The 21154-nt window shown below is 45.6% G+C and overlaps 1 protein-coding gene across 6 annotated transcripts in view; it reads right to left on the reverse strand.

Annotated features, from left to right (window-relative positions):
• Nucleotides 1-5117: 5117 nt before the first annotated feature.
• The window catches only part of LOC122164279 (ran-binding protein 17-like), a 62297-nt gene continuing 46260 nt past the window's right edge, over nucleotides 5118-21154 (reverse strand). For all 6 annotated transcript variants that reach the window (XR_006170176.1, XR_006170175.1, XM_042826154.1 and 3 more), the window contains 3 exons: nucleotides 12036-12134; nucleotides 7674-7801; nucleotides 5118-5259 (listed from right to left, as the gene is read on the reverse strand). Coding sequence is in view for 4 of the 6 variants with exons in the window: in XM_042826154.1 (XP_042682088.1) it covers nucleotides 5232-5259; nucleotides 7674-7801; nucleotides 12036-12134 (255 nt within the window). In the remaining 2 variants the exon portion in view is untranslated. The remainder of the gene's footprint in view (nucleotides 5260-7673; nucleotides 7802-12035; nucleotides 12135-21154) is intronic.

Genomic DNA, 21154 nt, shown 5'->3' on the forward strand with positions numbered 1-21154 from the left:
GCCCGGAGCGGAGCTGCGGCGCGGCCGCACGTCGGGGCGCGGACTTTGAGCCTCCCCAGCGCGGCCCCCCGACGGCCGCCTCGCGCGGTGCGGAGCGCCCGCGTCCGCCCCGTCGGCGGCGCCCGGCCCGGAGGTCCCGGCGGCGTCGCGGCGATCGGCGACGGGGCGGCCGAGGCCGCTAAGTGAGTTTGCCGCCTCTCCCCGACGTCCAAATGGGACTACAGGCGTTAAAAATTAAATAACGCGCGAATGCATTTACTTAGTTTCCCTCTTATAAAGGGAAATGAAAACAGGGAATAGAATTTTCCTTTTAATAGAATGTAATGGTATTTGATCAGCACCTGGTAGGGCGAGCCCGCGATTCCGGGAGCGGTGACACAGAGGCACTTTATTAGTTTTTAAAGCTCGGGATTCAATTACCGCCGAGCTGCGTAATCCCGACGGCCGGGCGGACACGGAGCCGGGCGGTGCAGGCGGCGGGCGGACCCCGACGGGCAACGCGGCTCGGAATGCGGCTGCACCGCCGCCGCCGCCTCCGTCGGGGCTCCGCGCCGCCCGCGGCCGTGTGAGGTACGGGGTCGGCGCAGCCCCGGGCGGTTCGTTGCTTCCCGGCCGGTCCAGACCACGGGGCGGGGGATCGGGAGGAGAAGGGGAGAAAAAAAGAGGGGTGGAGAGAAAAAAGGAAAACAAAACAAAACAAAACAAAAACAAAAACAAAAAACAAACTGCGACCGGGCGGTAAATAAATAAATAAAGCGGCGCCCGGCCCCGGCTCGGGGCTTTGTTAGAGAAAATTGCGGCTCGATCTGCATAATGGGAACTCGGGCCGCCCAAGGCTATCTTTTTATTGCGTGTGTGTCTGCTGTTATCAATTTTGTGAACGATTTCACAGGGAGCCTGGCAGACTTGAGCTGGAATAATATGCAAAGATGAGCTCTGAATAATGAATGATGTGCTTTTAAACCAATTCCAAAGTGTCTGTGATAGTACAATATGAAAAGGGGTGGTAAGTAATAGTATATTTAAAAGGCGCTAGTATGTTTTTATTACTATATTTAAAAAGATATCTATATTATTTTTGTGAAATGGATAATATATCACGGAGTCTTTGATAATCAGCTAAACAATACATTTTTCTTTGGGAAAACTCTCCCGGTTTTACACAGTTAAATACGGAGCGTCGGCGCACGGCGTTGTACCGCTCGGCGACTTGATTAAATATTAACTCTATTTTAATATTAGCTTTTAAATTTAATATGTTGACGTTCTGCAGTTTTACTTTAATTACGTTTTATAATTAATAACCCGGGACGTACGGTATCCTTAAATGCGGCTCTCCCGCTGCCTCCTCCGCTGTAACCCCCCTCTTCCCCCCCCACACACAGGGCGAGACGGTGCCGCGCAAACCCTGCGCAAACCCCGCGCAGCCGCTATTTCCACACCTGCCCCGACGGCGCGGCGCTGCCCCGCTTCGGCCTGGGGGGGGCGGCGGATACCCGCAGCGCGGCCGCGACGGCGGGCGGCGAGAGGCGGCCACGCGCGTTACGGTGCCGCCGCACGGAGCGCTCCCCGCAGGACGGGCTGTGCGGCTCCGGTGCGGCCGTCTCCAGGACCGCCTCCCCCCGCGCGCACCTCCGCACAACGGCAGCGGTGCGGAAACGAAACCCGCAGCAGGAAGATGCCGGCATCTGCCCGCTCCCCCGGGACCGCCGGGCGGAGTTGCGCGGGTAGCCGGGGTACGGCTCGATGTCCGTCCTGCGAGATTCTCGGTGGGAAGTTTGTTGTCGTAACGTGAGCCGAGTGAGCCGCTACCTGTCTTATTTAATGCTTACCGCTAATTATTTGTAAAGCGTTTGGTTTCTAAGGTGAGAGGGAACGATGTCTGCAATGACACCGAGAGAAAGGGCCGCAGGGCTCCCCCGGCGCTCACAAACCACGGGCACGTCGGTGCCACCGCGGAGCTGCGCGGCTGAGCGCAAGCGGGGCCGGCACCCTGGAGCTGCCGCTGCTCCTCAGCTCTCCCCGCGCTGCTCCGTGCTTCCGACGCCCGCCCTGCACTGCTCCACGCCTCGCGCTGCCCCTCGCGTGGGGCCCGCGGCTGCCGCGGCACCGGCACCGCACGGAGCGCATCTCCCACCCGCTGCTAAGCTGGCCGTCCCGCCGCCGCCAAGAAATCCCGCTCCTTTCAGGGCGCTGGAGGCACTGCCTCATCCCGGGCGTGATGCTCCGCTGCTTGAGGCCGCGCTTCAGCATGCAGGAATCCACGCGTTGCCCCGAGGACCGGCTCTGCTCCCGTCCCAGCGGGCCCCAACTCATCTCGCCGGGCTGCAGGGCTGTGAGGGCCGCGCTGCTCCTTCAGGCGCCGTCTTTGCCCGTGGAGCGGCACAGAACGGCCCGAAGATGGGGCGGGGGGAGGAAGGACAGCCCTGGGCATCGCAGCCTGGCTGAGGGGGAGAACCCGAAATAACCCCCCAGGGCAGCAGCTGCAGGCGGCGTGCAGCCCCGGACACCGAGCGTGCCCTGGTGGCTTCAGCTCACGTTTGGGCACGTCTATTAGGAAAGCCAAAATTTTTAGTTCCAAACCCGCGTCTCGGCCCACCAACACCCCAGTGGGATGAGGAGGGCGGGAAGGAAGGAAGGGAGCTGAACGGAGAGAGCGCAGAGGGTGACGGGCAGATGGGGCCCGGTGCCTCTCTGCCATCTCTGATAACATCAGGCTGAGCCGGAGCCGGCGGGGACGTCCCGGCAGCGCTGCCGGGCATGGACATCTGCTCTGCTGTGCACGGTGCGGGCTGGGGCTGCCGAGGTGCAGTCGGTCTGTGCCAGCCTCTCCTAATTGTTATTTGCCGCACCAACCTGCACTCGCTGCCCGATTCTTACACTAAATATGACTTGGTTGGGCAAATCGCATTAGGGTGGATGCTGCAGGTATCCATTAAGGTTTATTTATCGTGATACGGGTTGGATCTCACGCTCATAAATAACTTATGTTATGGCTTTTGTTTGTAGAAATGTAACTTACATATTTTATTACGCTTTCTGTAAACCTCAAACAGAACGCTGTCAGAGAAGCACTCCTAACGGCCGCCTAAACTGTAGTACATCACATCCACACCAACATTATTTTTTAATAGGGCAAGGAAGCGCGTTACCCCTCTGCAGTTTGAAAGGTTCGCTGTCATCATAAACTCCAATAAAGCATTAACAAGTCTAAGGAGCTGCTTTACAAAGTGTGCACCGCTCGTGGCTGAGCTTCTTCAGAGCCCCCGGTGCCAGCAGGACGGTGCTGGGCTTTGCTCTCCCTGTGCCAGGGCTGCTCTGCTCCTCGCAAGGCAGGCGCTCACCTGCAGTGCAGCTGTCGGTGCCTCACTGTGACCACAGAAAATGCACCTGGGGGAGAATCAGAGCCGTTCTGCAGTCCCAAGCTGTCAGCAGAACAAGACAGACTTGCATTGCTTTCTCGAGAGGAAATCACTGGGGGCCGAATGCAGTCTCCTTCCTGATGTTTTCTCCATCCATTGTTTTCATTTTTTTTTTCATTTTTTTTTTTCTTAAAGTACAAAGAAACCCCAAACCCCTTAAGGCAACAATGCATTTAACCAACCAGGCATCACACATCCTTTGGAGGCATAGGAGGAAAGTCTGGGCTGTGCCCACTTTGCCAGTGGCCTTCTCAAGGCTGACAGCACAGACTCTCAACAAAGGACCTGGAATCATAAAACACACTGCTTGTTCTGCCATCCATCTCCAAACCAAAAATCAAGCCTGTTTATACGACCAGCTTCTCTAAAGAAAGTCCTGCTGTCAGTTGTTAACCTAAGTTGGAATGCTGCTCAAATACATACATCCAGTTTGCCCCATTTACAAGACGTGAGTTCTGGGAAGTGTTAGAAGTGGAATTTGAGAAGTGCCACAGAAGGCAGCAGCCTTATGTGAACGCAAGCCCTGAGTCTGAACGCTGAGCAACGGGGACACACGGAGCTCTGCTTTCCACCATGCCCAACTTCTGCTCCCAGCAGAGCAAACCAGCACGAGGACTGGTTGCTGAGCACAGCCGCTTTCATCCGAGCCTCTAAATGCCAACGTGGGGCTGGGAGGTGATGGAAAGTTTCAACAGCAAGTTACCCAGAGCCCTGGAACCACCTGCAGGGGAATGGCAGGACCTCCCTCTGTCAGACGGACATGGCTGCACACACAGCAGGGAATGGCTTCAGCTGTGCAGCCTGTAGAACCTAAGAGTGACAACTCGTTTCCTCATTGCGCAGGCAACCAATTATTTGCCTAAGGAAAAAGAAAGCCCAGCCCAATGCCAACAGTATCTAATTGCACGGAATAGCTTTTGTATGTTAACAACTGATCGACTTACTACTTAAATAGTTCTGATTCTTGTTAGATCTTGCTTCATTCATCATTGGCACCCTGTGCCCACCTCAGGCCCTTCACTGTGCTGCACAGAGCAGTGCTGTGTGTGTGCACTGCAGACTCATGGAGGGTTTCTGGTTGGTACACACAGAGCTCTTCACCACCTCTGAGAGGTGAAGACAAATCTGCCAAGTTTGCTGGTTTAGATGCATGTATTCATCTTCATCGTGCCAGAAGCCATGTAAGTATGAGCGATACGTCTTTGGATCTGCTTGCTTTTTTTTGTTGGAGTGGATGCATTTAATCCTGTTTAAACAGCATCATAACATTTAGCAACTTCTTTCTGCCCTGGTTTCCCCTGTCTCCCCATTTCCAAAGACCTGGAAAACTTGTGCTGGTGAAATTCAGATCCCACCAGTGTTTCACTCACGGCAGCTCCATCAGCTCTCTTATATTATATGCAACATTCTTAATTTCCTGGCCATACTTAAGAGTCTAAAGTGCTCACCTGTAGTCTTCCATTTCCTCATGCACACTGTCATGCTCTTTGGTTAAGTACTATTTCTACACCGTTTCATAAAGATAAAAGAACAAGATAGTAAATTTTGCTAAGAAAGGCAGAAAATGTTGACTTCACATTGCTTTCACTATTGCAAAGCCTTATGTTTATACCAGAGATATAGAATGGCAGAAGTTAACTAAACAAGTAGTTTCCGCAAGGCTCAAAATCTAACAATATAACAAGGCTCCAAAGCTTTCAGAACAGATTTATTAGCCAGCTCTGCTTTCCCCAGTCCTTGTCAGCTCTTCATTCCCAAGCTGCCCGCATCGGCCGCCCCTTCACTGCGCAGCACCTCAGCCACGTCCCTTCAGAACACTGACACGTTCTGGGTGAACCTGGGCAGAAGAAAACCCAACAGTTGGTTAGGAGAGACTTGACATTGATCTCAGTAAGTGGTAAAAAGAATAACGAAGATGGAAATGGAATCGAAAGAAGAACAGAGGAAAATGGGGAAAAAAAAAATTACCACGTGCTCTCGAAAAGAGTTCTGCAATACAGCAATGAACTCAGAAGCGTATTTGGACAGCATTACAAACAGCCTACCAATGGTCTGAATCACACAACAAGTCTCCTGGGAACTGAATGCAATGAGGACCCTGATCCAGACCCTCCCCAACCTCCAGCAAAGGGCTCTCTGGGACGCACCCAGGTGGTCACCAAGTCCAGGCTGCCCTGCTGCCACCACCCTCCTCATGTGAGACACTGCGCCAGCACCCGCCTGGCACAGAACTTCATTGCCATTTATCACATACCGCTTGTGTGCTTAAAAAAAGTATTTTAAATGTCAGGAAAATATATAAGCACGCTGCATTTAAGGTCTCTGGGTCATCTTTTGTTTGTAGCCTCAATGCTCTCTGCTTTGATTGTCAGACTTTGCTGGTTCGCTAGAGCAAAGCTAATAAAGTTTGCCAAAGAATGGCTCCTCGGGGCTCCTTCTTGCACGGGGCTGCACAGACAGGTGCTTGTGGAACTGACGTGAGCTCAGGCCAGGTCTCCTGGCAGGAACAGGGAAATAATCCTTCCTGCCTACCTCCACAGCACTGTATTTGATGAGTATGCGTAACTGCAGTGTGGTGAAGTGTGTGGAAATACAGGATGCAATTATGAGTTCATTCTTTATTCTATTCATAATTTTTTACTTTTGTGTTTATTTCCTTACTAATGGAAATTGATTTCTGCTCAAATTTAAACAATCACCGTTAAAAGAAGCCTCCTGTTCCACAGAATAAATCAGACAAGGATTACGAATCAAGGGCTGAAAACAGAACGGCCATGTATTAACTCATGCTGCTTGCTGGGAAGTGATGGCTTAGGAGTCTTCCTAAGTTAGACAGGCGGATGCTACCCAGACAGACGAGCTGCTGTCTGACCGAATTATCCCCGTCCCCTCACACCTGCACCCACCTCTCCCTGCTGCAATTCCACAAAAGCTCCCTGAGAGCTTCCACGCCACCACCCATCTGACAACGCTCCACAGAGCTCAGAGATGAAAATACGCTTTACATCTACATATATGTAAATCTAACGCTTGCCAAATCTAATCTTTGCCAGCAGCCCTCATGATGGAAGCCTCTGTCTGCTCCCTGAGCAGGGAGGGCAGGGAGAGGAGAGCCACATCCCTGCTGCCCGGCTCATGGCTGGTGTGGGGGGCCAGCCTCCTGCCACCCCGCCCCCCTCAGCCCACACTAGCACATCCAGCTGTTCCCTTCTGCCCTTAAAGTCCAGCTTCTAGAAATAAGGCAGCTCAGAGAACCTGCACATCAAAGCCTGCTTTTCTCCGAAAACTGTGTTATCTGGAGGACTTCTTGCCTTCAGTAAAAATAAATAGACACAGAACTAAGAAACTATCAATTTCTAGCAAAGAGTTTTGCTCAGTTCCTCATCTGTTCACGTTTCTTCTCCTTCTGTGTGGTTTTACTTATTTATGTAATCCAGAAGGACTTTTGAGTCAAATGACTCCCCTAGCATTCACAGCTGCAAAGTCAGCCCATGTCCTACAGCTCACCACCATCAGCTCTGTTTTGCTTTCTTTAATGGGCACTCCTGTCCTTTCTGATGCCTTTCTGCCTTTTCCCCCCAGTTTTCTCCCAACCCAGAACAAGTTACACAAAGTCTGTCAGAGTTACTGCCAAGGATGTGATCTGCGCTTCTCTGGGTCCACTTCCAAATCCCTCTATCTCTGCCTCTCATCGATTGTCAGGCCATAAGGAACTTGTTTTAATACTGGAATTTAACAGGAAAATGAAACAAAATAACAGAGTCCAAAATCAATGCAAAACTATGTAAGGATTAAAAAGTAATCACCAATTTCCACAGCAACAAAGAGAAAAGAAGTTAGAGAAATAAAGTCAGCAAATGGTCTTAGTCATTCTGTCCAAGATGTTCTGCAGGTTGTTTCAGGCCTTGCAGGGAGCCCCGCAGCCGGGACTTTGATTGTGTCTCCATAATTTCAGGGTTTGTTTTGGCAGAGTAATGCACACAGACCACAGGGCCAGAGCCACCCGGTAACAAACAGTGAACATTCAATGCTGACAGGAGAAACGGTGAGTCTGCCAACTTCCACTCTGCTTTTCGACTGAGGGCAAGATTGGTTGACTCTGTGATTCGTGTTACCAGAAAAATTACCCTTGCCATGTTTACCCACAGATTCAGGCTCCAACTGCTCAGTCTAGGGATAAGTCCTTTTATGGGGAATGACCCTTCTTTCTCAGGGAAGTAATTCACGGCTACTTATGTGTTATCAACTCACCAGCCTCTGTTCTTCACTGAAACCTTCTGCTCAACTCCTTTCATGAGGTTCCTGAAGCATTGCTCAAGGTCTTGCTGTGTGCTGCCAGGCTGGCTGTTTATCAAAGTTGCCCTCAGCTCACTGAAGTACTGTGATAAAGAAACAGAGAACTTCAGGAATGTGATTTGGAAGTTTAAAGCCAGTTACTCACCTGCACCAGGAGCATTCTTGAACAAAGCTTCACAGGCTGCCCTCTGTGAGAGGAGCTGGGCAAACTGCAAGCAGATTTAGGTGTCCTGAGCCATACCAGCTTCAGTCCTACCTCACGACTACAATTTAGTGAGGGGCCACTTTCTGAGCTCCAACACATGAAGCCACCTGAGAGAGGTGATATAAATGTTCCCCAACTCCTCTTTAAGTCTTTTTTGAATGGTGCAAGTTTGCACATCTCACTGCAGGATCTAATCCACTGTACTGCTGACATGAGACAGATTCATCCTTGCTTCTTTAGAAGCTAGGCATTCTATGACATTTTCTGTATTACTATATCCACTCCGTCCTGGTTAATCTACAGACTAGTTAAAATAGAACTTTTTACCACCTTTGGACAAATTTTGGCTAGCCTAGCAATAAGGAATGGGATGCAATCTCCAGAGTCATCAGCTACCCTATTCCTGTAGCCAAAGAAGTTGTATAATCCTGTTTAGTGATTACCATACTGACTACATAGACCAAAGTCTTCTGGCCTTGGGCATAAGCACATCCACAGTATAAACACTGAGAGAGACAGCTATTCAGAGGTGAATGAACTATTCTGCTGAACCTGTGCCCGAGCACCTGGCAGAGGTTCACAGCATTCAAGAAGGGTATTGCTGGTGGTCTCCACTCCATTCTACAGTACCTTCCCCACACCACATCATTCGAAAGGCAGGATAGCAGTTCCATCCACAGACACTGCTACAGAAAGTTCCACCAGTCCAAGTTTTACCATCAGTAACCAAGTCAGACATATAGGAGCCACTCTAAAATGAATGTGGCCTTTTGGTTCAAGAATGACAACAGAAATTAAGAGGTAAAAGCTTAAGCAACCACATTGACAACTGCTAAGCTAGTTTGGTCAAAGGCACACATACAGATGGAGGAAAGCCTAACCTCATCTCCACATTTCAGTTGCACATCAAGAAAACTCATTAAAAGAAGGCTGAAAAGAGTTTTTAGCATGCAAAATGTTAACAGCCTTTTGAAGTTAATGCTAGGCAAAAAAAAAAAAAAAAAAAAAAAAAAGGATACACCAGGGTATCATACAGATAGCCAAAATGCATGCCAGGGATTTGTTTAACACCTCAGTTTAAAACCAGTTAAATTTCAAACATGAGCTTCCTTCTGACCAAAAATGCAGCTCTCTTGTATTAATGCAAAAATACGAGAAAAGAAAACGTAGTAAAATCGGGGCATTCTAGTCTTAAGCCCATGACAACTCAGTAGGATGATAGGAATACTCAGAGCTGAGGCACTGGCGCAGGTCGCCCAGAGGAGCTGTGGGTGCCCCATCCTTGAGGTGCCCAAGGTTGGGCTGGATGGGCTCCTGGGCAGCCTGATCTGGTGGGCAGCAATCAGCCCATGGCGGAGGCTGGAGATACGTGGGCTGTAAGGTCCCTTTCAACCCATTCTATGATTCCACGATAGGAAGTGAAAAACCAGCCCCCAACCCAGCTCCTTTCAAAACAGACACACCCTGTATCACACTTCTGTGCTGGTCGCTACAGCACCTGCTGATCAAATAGCTGGATCCCAAACGATGTGTGAACTCAAACTTGAAAAACACGTAGGAGTAAAAGATGAAATATCTGTCTGCAACAAACACGTTCCCCAAAGCATTCTCTCAAGGTGACAAATGCAGAGTTCAGTCTAGAAAAGGCTGCAATCCTGAGATCCTCTCTGGTACTCACAGTTTTGGAACAGAGGTGTTCCAAGAGCTTCTTTCGTCAACCCCACAACAGAAAGTCTTACCAATACCCTCCCTAACAGCAAGGAATTACACCTCTGTCCAACATCCCCGCCGACAGCCTCTGCTGAGGACTCTCCCATGGCATCGCTGCTCCAGCACTACAGAGCTGCTCTGAGCCCAGGGGCTTCTAGGGCTTCTCTGCAATAACATCACTTCTGCCCATGCACACACATGCTTGTGATCTTCTTTGTTGAAGAATAGCAAGAAGGAGATGCCCGGATCCTGGCTGCCATCAGGATTTAAATTAAACTTGCTGCCTCACTTTGGGAGAGGAATGATGTCAGGAGCCACTGGAAACCATCTCATTTGATAGCAAGCTGATGCTGTCTCAAAAGATTCGGCATTGTTTTAGGGTGGGCTCTGTATACAACTCCCATTTTGGCGTAACTCAGCCTATAAAGACAAGCAAGTATGAATCCTAGCTTTTCTGAGTCCCCAGGTAAACCTGCCGCCTTCCCTTTGAGACGAACTATCGGCAAGGGAAGTATCATTAAAACGAAAGTAGAGAACATACAATAAAAGTAAAATGTGGTTAATGTGTGCTTGCTACCACAGGAACTGTACAGACTGATACCCCACCTGAAATAAAGCAATCTGCTTCCAATAAATAAGCTGGCGGTGTACTGAAACGAGCCGAGGAAAGATGACTCTTACAGCCACATCTAAGTACATCACCTACTTGTTTCTGAACACAAAATAATATGCTCCATGCAAAACGGGCATGCAAATACTGTGAATTATATTTCCTGTTCTCCATCCTTCCAAAAGAAATGGAAGGCTTGCTGATAAGTAACGGCGCTTGTACGTACCTGTGTCTGCTAAGCAAAACACATAATCATTAGAACCAGTCTAATTTCAGTAAAAAGAATATTCTGCCAGTCACAAATTTATTTCTTGTGATTTACAGCTCCACAGTTTTATCTTCAAGTGAAATATTTAATTTCTTCTCATACTGAAGCAGCTAACATCAAAAAACACATAATTAATATGTAGTCAGGCTAATACTTAAACGCTATAAATCAGAAGCATTATATAAACAAAAGTGTCGTCTTGAACAAGATTGGGAACGCACAAAGCTACTTATTTCCCACTTTTATAATGATGCAGTGACTCAGAGCAGATAGAAAATGATTAGTTTTCCTTCCAAAGTAGGAAATATTGCTTCCATCTGTAAAGTATAATATTGTGATGTCATAAAGTTTTCCTAAACACTGAATTTGCCCTTATTCCCTCTCAATCATTTTAAAAGAACTGCTCTCTCTTATAGAGCCTGGATTTAAATCACAATAACACACCAAGAAGATGAATGACAGTGCTATTGGATATGGCTAAAATTGGATCCTTCAGCACAGGTGAATGATGAGACAGCGCTTCTCTTCTTGATATATTTTCTTCTTCTATTAGTTTCCTTCCATAGCTGGGATTTCAGTTTGAATTTTAATGTATGCAGTTGCTGCTAATCTTAGTGTCTTATTTTTTTCCAGCACCCTCTTATTGTATAGACAATTCATTCTCCAAAGCAGTAATACACTGAGGCTTGTGACTGCCCAAGATATAAAGCAATTCAGAATAAAGTTAGAGCCAGCTCTGAACTGTGGCAAATACAACAGGTCAGTATCTTCAGGAACAATGCCTGGCTATACAAAAAAATGCACACATTTAAATCGATTCGCATTCATTTACTCAGATGGTTTCCATTTCTGACAATATTGTCTCTATTAAGTCACAAGGGAAACATGATGGGTATATCCAAATTCATAGTTTCAGATTTTATTGAAAGGGCAAATTGCAGAGTATTTCCTGGTTTATATGATTTGCCACAGATGAACACAATCCAAATTGCAATCAATGCTGGTACTTAAGTGTAAGAGCTCAGATAATATCCTCAAAGCTGCTTGTTCCTGTGAAACCTTTCAGAAGAAGGAATTGGTTAACTATTTTTCTAGGAAGCAATTTTTTTCTGACGTGATTTCCACAGTGTTCTTGTTTCAGTGCTGTATCTAAAAGCCAGATGAGCTTGCCTATCATTTCTACCTTATTCTGGAAAAACAAAGATTTAAAATCTATTAATAATAATAACAATAATAATAATAATAAAAAGAGGTTTGCTATATTTGCATAATCTAAGATTGTGTGTAAAAGTTGGGGTAAAGTTTGAGAAGATTCTCTCATAAAAATGAAGCCACTCAGCCTTTGTGAACAAATCTGTAAAATATTACCTGGTACATGAGCTGAGCTTTACTCTTAGCATGGGGCTAAGTGAGTTAGGTTCCAAGGAAAGAGGGAGGGGATTCCAAAAAGCCACAGGCAGCTTTGTTCTGAAGTGAAATAATGATTTCAAAGAGTGCACCTGGAAGAACCTCTTAAATGCTCACCTTCTCATCTAGAGCTATAAGTCCAAGCAGTGGTCCTGACACAGACCGTTGGTTCCTGCAGTCTTCCAAACTGATGCTGTTCATAAGGATTGACATCATCTGAAAGAAAATTCCAACAGTTTGGCGATCAGGAAAAATTAACAAAGCCTTTACTAATCATGCTGAGATTTCCTGGATGGGCACAGTATCCCAAAAGTCTTTCTTCCACACAAATATTTCTGTAAGCAGAAATACCAGGTGAAGAAATGAAGAAAGTGAATGTTAAAGCTTAGCTCCGAGGTCATAATTACAGAAGTTGAAACAAATAGGAACAGAAACTTAAAGTTGTGTTTATTTAAGGTACAGATTCACTTATAGGACAGTAATATGTGTGTGGTCAGTAATCTGTGTTTGTTTCAGATTAATTTCAAGGTGCTATTCAAGATCCTGGTTTTCTCACACCCACTTCCTCCTTCTTGAAAGGCATTTGATGATGAAGGTAATCCTGATCACAGCAAGGCATCTATAAATCTACATCAATTGCAAGGCAGTTACAAATCCAAGTCTGTGGTTTTGGAAATTTTATTTCTGTTACTTAACTTACAGAGATCTACAGCACACATAAAGCCACTTGATCAACTTTACCAATCACTGAGACCTATCAATCCATACAGCTAAGCTCTTTTATGGCTCTCGAGCAGAAGACAAGTAACTCTGATTGTTGGCTGGCTGTAACAGAGCCTTTGGCTACCACCACAGCAGGTATTCTCCCCCGGGGTCTCCTGCTGTGCATCTACACTGCTGGTGTGTGTGGCTAGGGAGGGTGGGACTTATTTCAGGGATCAGCACCACTTTTGTAAAAACAAATCACAGAAGAGCTGTAGAATCCATTTAAAGACAAAATCCGCAAAGATATCCTGGAGACACAGCAGTCCCAAATGCCAAAGGCCACAACATATACGAATCTAAAAACATTACTCAAAGACTAAACAGAACGAAAATTTGTAGAATGTCACCAGTAAGTACTTTGACTCACATTTATAAAATATCTACACCCTAAAACCAAACATAGAAGAAGAAAATCATTAAATCCTTTCTTTTAGGCCAACGAGAAGCTATGAGCAGGGTCTCCAGAGAGCTGCCACACTACAAACTCGCCTGTAATAACTGACCAAGGCTAAGTCAAACAGCATGTTTCACTAAATGAAAAAGATGAATCCTAGCACTACAAATCACCTGCAACAGAGATATCCACAAATTATTTGAGCTTTCAAGTTAGGAACATAAGGTCTGACGAGGGAAAGGCCCATTTTAATCCAGACCCCACAGTTTTACATCAGGCAAAGTATCTTCCATTACTCCTAGGACAAAACCACCTCTGCGCTGCTTTGCAACTAGTGCAAGCAATCCAAATATCTCTGTACAAGCACTTACCAGGCACAAACAATAATTACAGCTCTTTATATGTAGGTTGCTCCAAAAGTAACATGTCCTATTTATTTCCCTGGAAAACATAACAGATACATAGAGCACAATAACACTACTTCACAGAGCAAACCCTCAGCTACAGAACACCGTTTTTCCACATAATCACCACCAGTAGCAATGCATTTTCACCAGCAATGAACAAGAGCCTGCATGCCACACCTGTAATAATCTGCACCAGCAGATTGGTGACCCACTGCTGCTGTCACCACTGCTGTAACGCGGCACCCACCCCTCACTGTGCTCACATCTGCTGTTTGTTCTCCATAAACGTACAGCAAGCATCAGTGAATGCCAATGGGTGCAACTTCTTCCACAAGGAGGAATTCAGTTCCACACCTCTGCTTCACATGCAGCCGTGTCACCACCAGTGCTGACACCTTTCTACAAGGTTGCCTCTGTATAAAAGAACTGCTGGGACTTGTGGCATCAGCTCACTAACACGAAGAAGGCTTACCACCTGTCTGTGAAAGCCCCAGGACAGTGATTTATGCTTTTCTTGAGGTTACAGAAGTCTACTGCTTTCAGAGATGGACAATTTGCAATCCCACCATGTTGTCTCTGCAGACGTCTTACAAGTCCCACTTCTCACAAGGCTAAAGAGAAGCCCCTTAGGTGTACAGCTCAGCAGTAAGAGATGCAACAATAAATTGGGGCAATCCTGTCTACTACATTGAAAGTTGTCAGGAGTGCATTACAGCAGAAGCCATCAGCAATCACTGTGCCTAATGCCATCAAGATGAAGAGCACTAAAATCCATGATAACAGCTTCAAAAGTCCTCTTGTTTTCTATGTCTTTCCATCACAACTACTGCTACTGCTGCTTTGTTTTACTGTGTAGCAAGGTTTCCTGCGCTATTTCTACGTGAGCCTACAGCAAGCTGTCAGCGTTCCAGATCCTTCTTTGTTTTACAGTACTGCTGATACACACCAAAAGACACTGTGCCCATGAACAAGCACATGGAGGTCACCCCTGCTGCACAGAACTCAAGTCTAAGCGATGCTGACCAAACAACCTTGTCTGCAAGGCTACAGAGCTAGTCTAGACGAGACCTGTGCTACTTCACAATGAAGCTTTGCCTCAGCACACAGCTCGTTTACTAGCAGAAGTACCAGGCTGCCACTTAATTTCGCTAACTCCACCCCAAACCCCTCTTGTTTTCACACAACACAGATCAGCTCCCTCCCATGCTGACAAACAACATCCCCAGCATCCTCCCCCAAACCTCACACGGCCCTTATTTGGCTCCATTCCCACTAGCTCGTGTCATCAGGAGACACAGGGTGTGAGGAAATTTCCAGGTACACAGCTCCATCTGTACGGCCATTTCTGTCGTTCAGGTCACAAAGGAGCTGGAACTTGGCTTGTGGAGGACCTTGGAAACAACGCGCCTCTCCCTTCGTATTTGATTTGCATTTATATTTATTGGTATTTATGATGCAACACACACAGAGCAACAATGATGGCAATGTTATGGCGCTGCAGTGTTGCCCACCATTTGAGCAGCAGGATGGAGGCAGCCCCAGGCCCTGCTAGCTGCTGGCTGGAGGCAGGCGAGGGGCAGCAGGCAGAAAGCAAGGCTTGAGTTGGTGACAGAGCCATTGACAAAGAGGGGCTGCAGAAGCAGATAATGCATTTCCTGTGGAGTTCAAACTGCCACCCTTGTCTCTGTCCTCTTATCTTAAATGTAAGGCATCGCTTTATCTGGTTCAATAATGTTTCTTCTGACACATTTGTTCTGTACAAAAGAAACTATTGACAGAAGAGGCAACAGAAAAGAACTGCTCTTCCAATAAATTAATTCTTCAGAGCCTCTCTGCCTTCAGAGCTACTTTCTCTCTGTAGCACTGGAGGAAAACGTGGCTCAAGACACCCCTTATTCTGATTTCATTTTTCTAAAGAAGCTGGGAAAGAAGCTGTCTTTCCATTAAAAAGGTTCTTCTGCTGCTTCATGTATCAGTACAGCACAACTAGCACCAAGCAGGTCCTGTAACTCACTTCTCTCTCCCATACATCGGGATAAATATTCTACCCTAATGCCCCTAATCACATTTTTAACATAAAGAAGGTTACATTAAAAACTCTGACAGCATTAAGTAGAGCTTCACAAAAGATCCAGAAGGCTCTAAAAACACACAGGTTTTGACCAGGCACTTGGCTGGTGAGAACAGATCTGATGTTCCAGTCAGATCTGAAAAAGATGCCCATTTCATTGTTTAGCTTACACAACTTGGTAGATTTTATATCTCTAGCTTCAGGCAGTCTGCTCTTAATTTAGGAGCTGTGATTACTAATTTAAATGTCCGTTAGAGTTCTCAGTTCTTTCATCATCAATTCTTTCTATATCAATAAATGGATCATCATTCAACTAATAATATTCAGAGGATTTAAATGCTCCAAGATTATTAAATACCTTAAATTTTAATCTGTTGTTTTAAAATATTTATTTTACTAGAAAGCCTAACTTTCAGATTGATATTTCCCACTTCGAGTCCGTTCAAAAAATAACACTTCCAAATGAAACAAGAAAACTAAAGCCTTGTATTTATTTTGAAAGTAAGAACAAGTCAATCACTCCTGAACTAAAAAATACTTTTCACTTGTCAGAAATAGAAAATCAATTGGAATTTGAAAAATGTAAAAGTTTAAGGGCATATAATTTCTTATCTATGTATATGTGTGTGTATATGTATTTAAGTATACATTACTATAATTCCTTGACTCAACAACAGAAGCTTAAGAAGCTGCAGGAAAGTCTTAGAATAAGACTGTAAAGAACCCAATCTCGTATCTCAACTTTTTGTTTCCTTTTATGAAAACAGCACCAAGGTTTAAACGATCAAATGAAAAACAATGAAAAAAAAAAGGCAGGGCATCTGGGTGACACACCTCATGCCAACAACTCGTATATATCTGCAGCTCATGAACCGAAATATGATTAAAGTGTCTGGATCTTTCACAGGGTATTCCTACCAGTTATCTGTTATATTGTGCAGAGAGAGTCTTTTTTTAAAACCGGTGTTCAGAAGGGATTGAAAAGATGGCAATAGATGTGAGAAAGGGAACGGTAACAGAGCGTGGAACTCGTCATTTTCCTGGATATGTCTTTAGAACTGGCCAAAGGGCTCTAAGTATGGGAGTGCTCACTTGAAGTAGGTCCAAATCACAAGCTAGAAGAAATAATCACACAATAAGATTGTACTAACTTATGTCAAACCTGTCTTTGTATCTGAAAAAGAAACATAAGCACATACTCAGAAAGATACATTTAGGATGATAGCTTAAGGCTAATGACAAGCACCTGCAATGCGCCCAATAAATTTACTATACCAGAGCCACTGAAAACAGCTTTCTATTTCTTCACTGTTAAAATAAAACTGGCACAATAACACAGACCAATAGGGCAAAGCAGACTTTTCAAAACTAAGGCTTGCTTCCAGCACTTCCTACCAGCAGTGAGTCAGTACTGAGTGCCTTTCAGGAAGCCACCAGGATCCCAGCAGCTGTCTGCAGTGCGCTAGGATGTAATGAGGGCAGAGCTGGAGCACGGGCAGCAGCTGCATCCTGCACACAAGCTGGCCAAAGCGAAACACTGCCCTATACTCTTCCCTCTAATTTGAGGACGTATTCTAACACGACAGAATGTGTTCTATTCGTACTGCAGTTGCCTCTAAACTGTTATGTGAAAGTCTAAGATGCTTTCTTGCCTCTCAGCAGCAGGTCCCTCTATCCTAAGGGAGACCTTGTTCCTGGGTCAGCTGGCATCCATCAGGGAGGAAAAGAGATGCCAGCTGACTGCTGCAAACCCTCAGCAAGGTGGTAAGCTTGTGGGACAGGTCTGCCCAGCACATGGTCTGGCTCATTAAATACTGGGAGCAGAACAGTTAACTGCAGAAACACGGAAGATGCTTGATGAAGGTAACACCTCCTTCTGCAGGGAGGAGGGGACACAGTTCACTAATTGTTACCTTCCAGAGTATGCTGACTTGTTTCCGTCTGAGCTGAATTTCATGTAGAGCCTCTGCTGAATGTCACATTCTCACGCTGCCTTAAGTGCTAGGTTTTGTATTTGGGTATCTGGTGCAGCTGACAGATGTTTACAAACTCATGTATCTGCACAGCTTCTTTCTGCCTATCCATCTGTGCTCCCTCATAGGCAGCAAATTATTCGACCTCAGGCTGGAATAACTTATGACTGTAACATCAGCTCTTCGTCTGCTTTTTTAGGTGGTATTACCCCAAGATTTTCAGTTACAGATTCTGGGGCGGTCGCGTTCAATTAACCTGGGCTGTCTATTTAAGAGGTGGCTCTTTCTAAATAAGCAGCCATAACTTACAGCATTGCAGCTGTTTTTAAGAATGACGGAAGCGTGATTAATTAGGACTTTGGGAACACACAACTTATCACGTTTGAAACATAAACTTCAGGTTGGTTTGGTGTAGGAGACAGCTGAGCTCTTTAAAATCCTTATAAAAAATTAATACACACTCCTCTCTGCTCTTATCAATAAAGAAGAGGAAGCTGGGTTCAGATCTGTACAAAACAGCTCGTGTCAGCTCGGATGATTGCTAGCATTCCTCCCAGCCCGCAGGATAAGGGCCCATTCCTTCTTGCTCAGCCAGCACTCCTACCTGAGAGATGGCAGAGGAAGAGGTTGGTGTCCGCCACCAGCACCTCCCAACTAATGCCTGTTGCAGAGTATTTCATCCTCTTGGGAGGAGGGAATGGCAGCTTCACCTACACCCACTGCCTTCCAGCAAGAGTCTCTCTTCAGGGATGTAAATGGCCCTACATCTGCATCTCAGGTATTTCCCCCAGCTAACAGCAGGGCTTACAGTGTGCAGTTCCTCACGTACAGTTCACTCCTGCCTTCCCTTCCATCAAGTGCTGGGAGTTGGTGCACAAAGGCAGTGTGGGATTCCAGCACTGCGGAAGGGTTTCAGCATACAAACTGGCCTCTTTACCTGTAGGATCATGGCTTTTCTGAAATCTCTGTTACAGGAGGGCCTGCAAATGGCCAGCTGGGTGGCAGTGTTCTGTGCAGCCCTCCTAGCCCTCCACCTCTCATGCTGACGCTGCTTGCCACAAGGCAGCTGGGGTTTGCAGGCAGCCGAGCACAAGCTCCAAGCGTGCAGATATCTGCCAGCAGCAGAGCCAGGGCACCCATACCTCAGCAGGAACCAGTAGCAGGGAGAAAAGCAGAACCTGGGTAATTATTTCACCCAGACTTACCTCAGTTTAGCCCTGATGTGGACAGTCAGCAGGGACAGGGAGGAGACCAGGCTCCCAAACCAATCCTTGCAGGAAATCAGGCTTTTAGAAACCCAGCACCATGGCTCTAACCACTGCTCAAGGATCTTCCATAAAGCAATGGGACTGACTTGATTTGAGAAGCCTAATTGCACAAAACTTAAAAAGGCTAATCAAAGTATTAATTACCGATCACGTAACGCACTTCAAGCCTCATCTGTTTTCAAATCATTCATAAACTGATTCTAATTTCTACTGTTGAACAATTAGAAGTGTTTTTGCTATCCCCGTGAACTGAACTGCAACCAAAGCCATTGTGAATAAACATGAAAGACGGATGATGAAGATGGTAATAAGCACATTGCTACTGTGTCTTGAATAGTCACCGACACTTCTTAGTGAATATCATCTTTCACAACAACAACAAAGGATAAGAGCACGAGGCTATTTCATGCAGTCATCAAAACAAAATGCACTGAATATTATATTTCATACTAAATACATTACCCTGGCAGTTTGACACTCAACATTTCAATAGATATTGCGTCTCTCTCAACATTCTCCCTGAATTTCTGCAGATGGACTTTTAAGTATCAATGGAAGATTACTTTACTTGTCACACTAAAAAGATTTTAAAGGATGGCTGCACACACTTCATTTTTAATTTTTTTTTTTTTTTAAAGGGAAACGAACCACAGACTCAGAGATGTGGTGACACACAGAGGTCAGGCGCCATGCGGTGCTGGAGCCCTTGGTGCAGTGCTGGCTGCCGATGGTCCCAGTGTGCCCAGCAAAGCAAGGGGAAGATCTGATGAAGCTACACTGTGTTCACCTAAACCATGCAAAGCTCAGCTGAGCTAAATTAATGGTGCTCCCAAATTGCATCCATCTGTTGTGATTTTTTATTGTTTTCTTTTTAAAACTGTGCATGTTCTTGGAGATTCATAAATGCAAGAGAATCTCAGTTTTCAATGGAAAAAACAAACAAGGAAGCACGAGGGAAAAAAATGCAACCAAAGTTTCCAGAGATCATGATCTCTAAAGATCCTGACAACACAAATAGCTCACAGGATCACAAGAAACCAAAGACAACAGCAATTTATTAGCCTGGGAAAAGTGTGGATTTTGAGGTACCATCCCAGAACTCCAAAATCATGAATCGTGCCAAAACGAACAGGTTGGAGCAAGAGGCCACCAAGCACTGGACCACTCTTGTGCCCAGCAGCAATTAAGCATCCTTGTAAACGAGGGCTATTCTAGAATTTTACATTTGATTCTTTTAAATGGAAGAAGGGGAGGGCGTTTGTTCATCCAGAGTGAGTTTCATTACTCACATGGCAAATCTGCCAGTAGCAGCTTGTGGAATGGATTGTTACCTTTCCCTATCCATTTTGTAAAGATATTGCTTTCTTTCCAGACTGCAAGCATCACTTCTAACTGGATTTTGAATTATAATGTGAACTTTACAAAATTATTGGTGCTATTCATATCGCTAGTTAGATTGTATGGAGTGGCAATATTTTTTGCCCTTCCCCTAACCAGCACCTCTTAGTGTTTTATATAAAAGCACCGCGGCCAGCAGAAATCGAACATTTCCAAGTAATGTAAAGTATTACATTGAGCCCGGCAAACAAGGAATAAAACATTTTTTATACTTCTACTTAAACTTATTCGCTTTTTGAAAATATTTATGCAGCGCAGGAGGCAGGAGCTCATTGAGAAATGCAGCCTGTCCCTCTTCTTTAATTGAAACATTTATGCTTTTTGTTCCGCTAACAAAAAGCAACCAGCAGTAATAACGCAAGATAAACACACAAGAAACTTATAGATATGATTGTAAAACAACATCACCCTAATGCTTCCATTTAATTACCTTGAAATGTATTCTATTTAATATTCATTACTCAAAAGCCAATTTAAAAGAGAAAGAGGTGAAGGGACTTATTCAGAAAGACAGACTGTCATTCACTGCAATAGTTATCTAATATACAGAAGTTAATAAAGCAGATTAATCTACAAGTCCCTTTAAGCCATCACTGAGTTTAGAACAACTGCCTCTTTGACCCTTAACCCTCCCGCTGTGCACCAGTAGCAGGTGCCAGCTGCACTGAAATGATGGCTGCCGCGCCGCAGCGCAAAGTCTTTTCTTACTTTGCTTCTGACCAGCAGCTGACCCTGTAGGAACGATTGTTTCATGTGCTGGCCTAAAGGCTACATAAACCAGTAACTGATAAACAAAAGCATACATACACCAGCTGCCTAGCCCGAGGGTGCACATCCAACACTGACACCTCTAGCACTCTGTGCTGCGAGCCCAATTGAGGCTTTTTGTTTCCACACACGAATTCTGTACAATACTTGTTACTCTGTGGCCCCAAACTTCTCTCCGTCCCCAAAACTGTT

This window comes from Centrocercus urophasianus, unplaced genomic scaffold, assembly GCF_019232065.1.
Source record: "Centrocercus urophasianus isolate 14NV4802_14NV808 unplaced genomic scaffold, USGS_Curo_1.0 seq_26, whole genome shotgun sequence".
Lineage (NCBI taxonomy): Eukaryota > Metazoa > Chordata > Aves > Galliformes > Phasianidae > Centrocercus > Centrocercus urophasianus.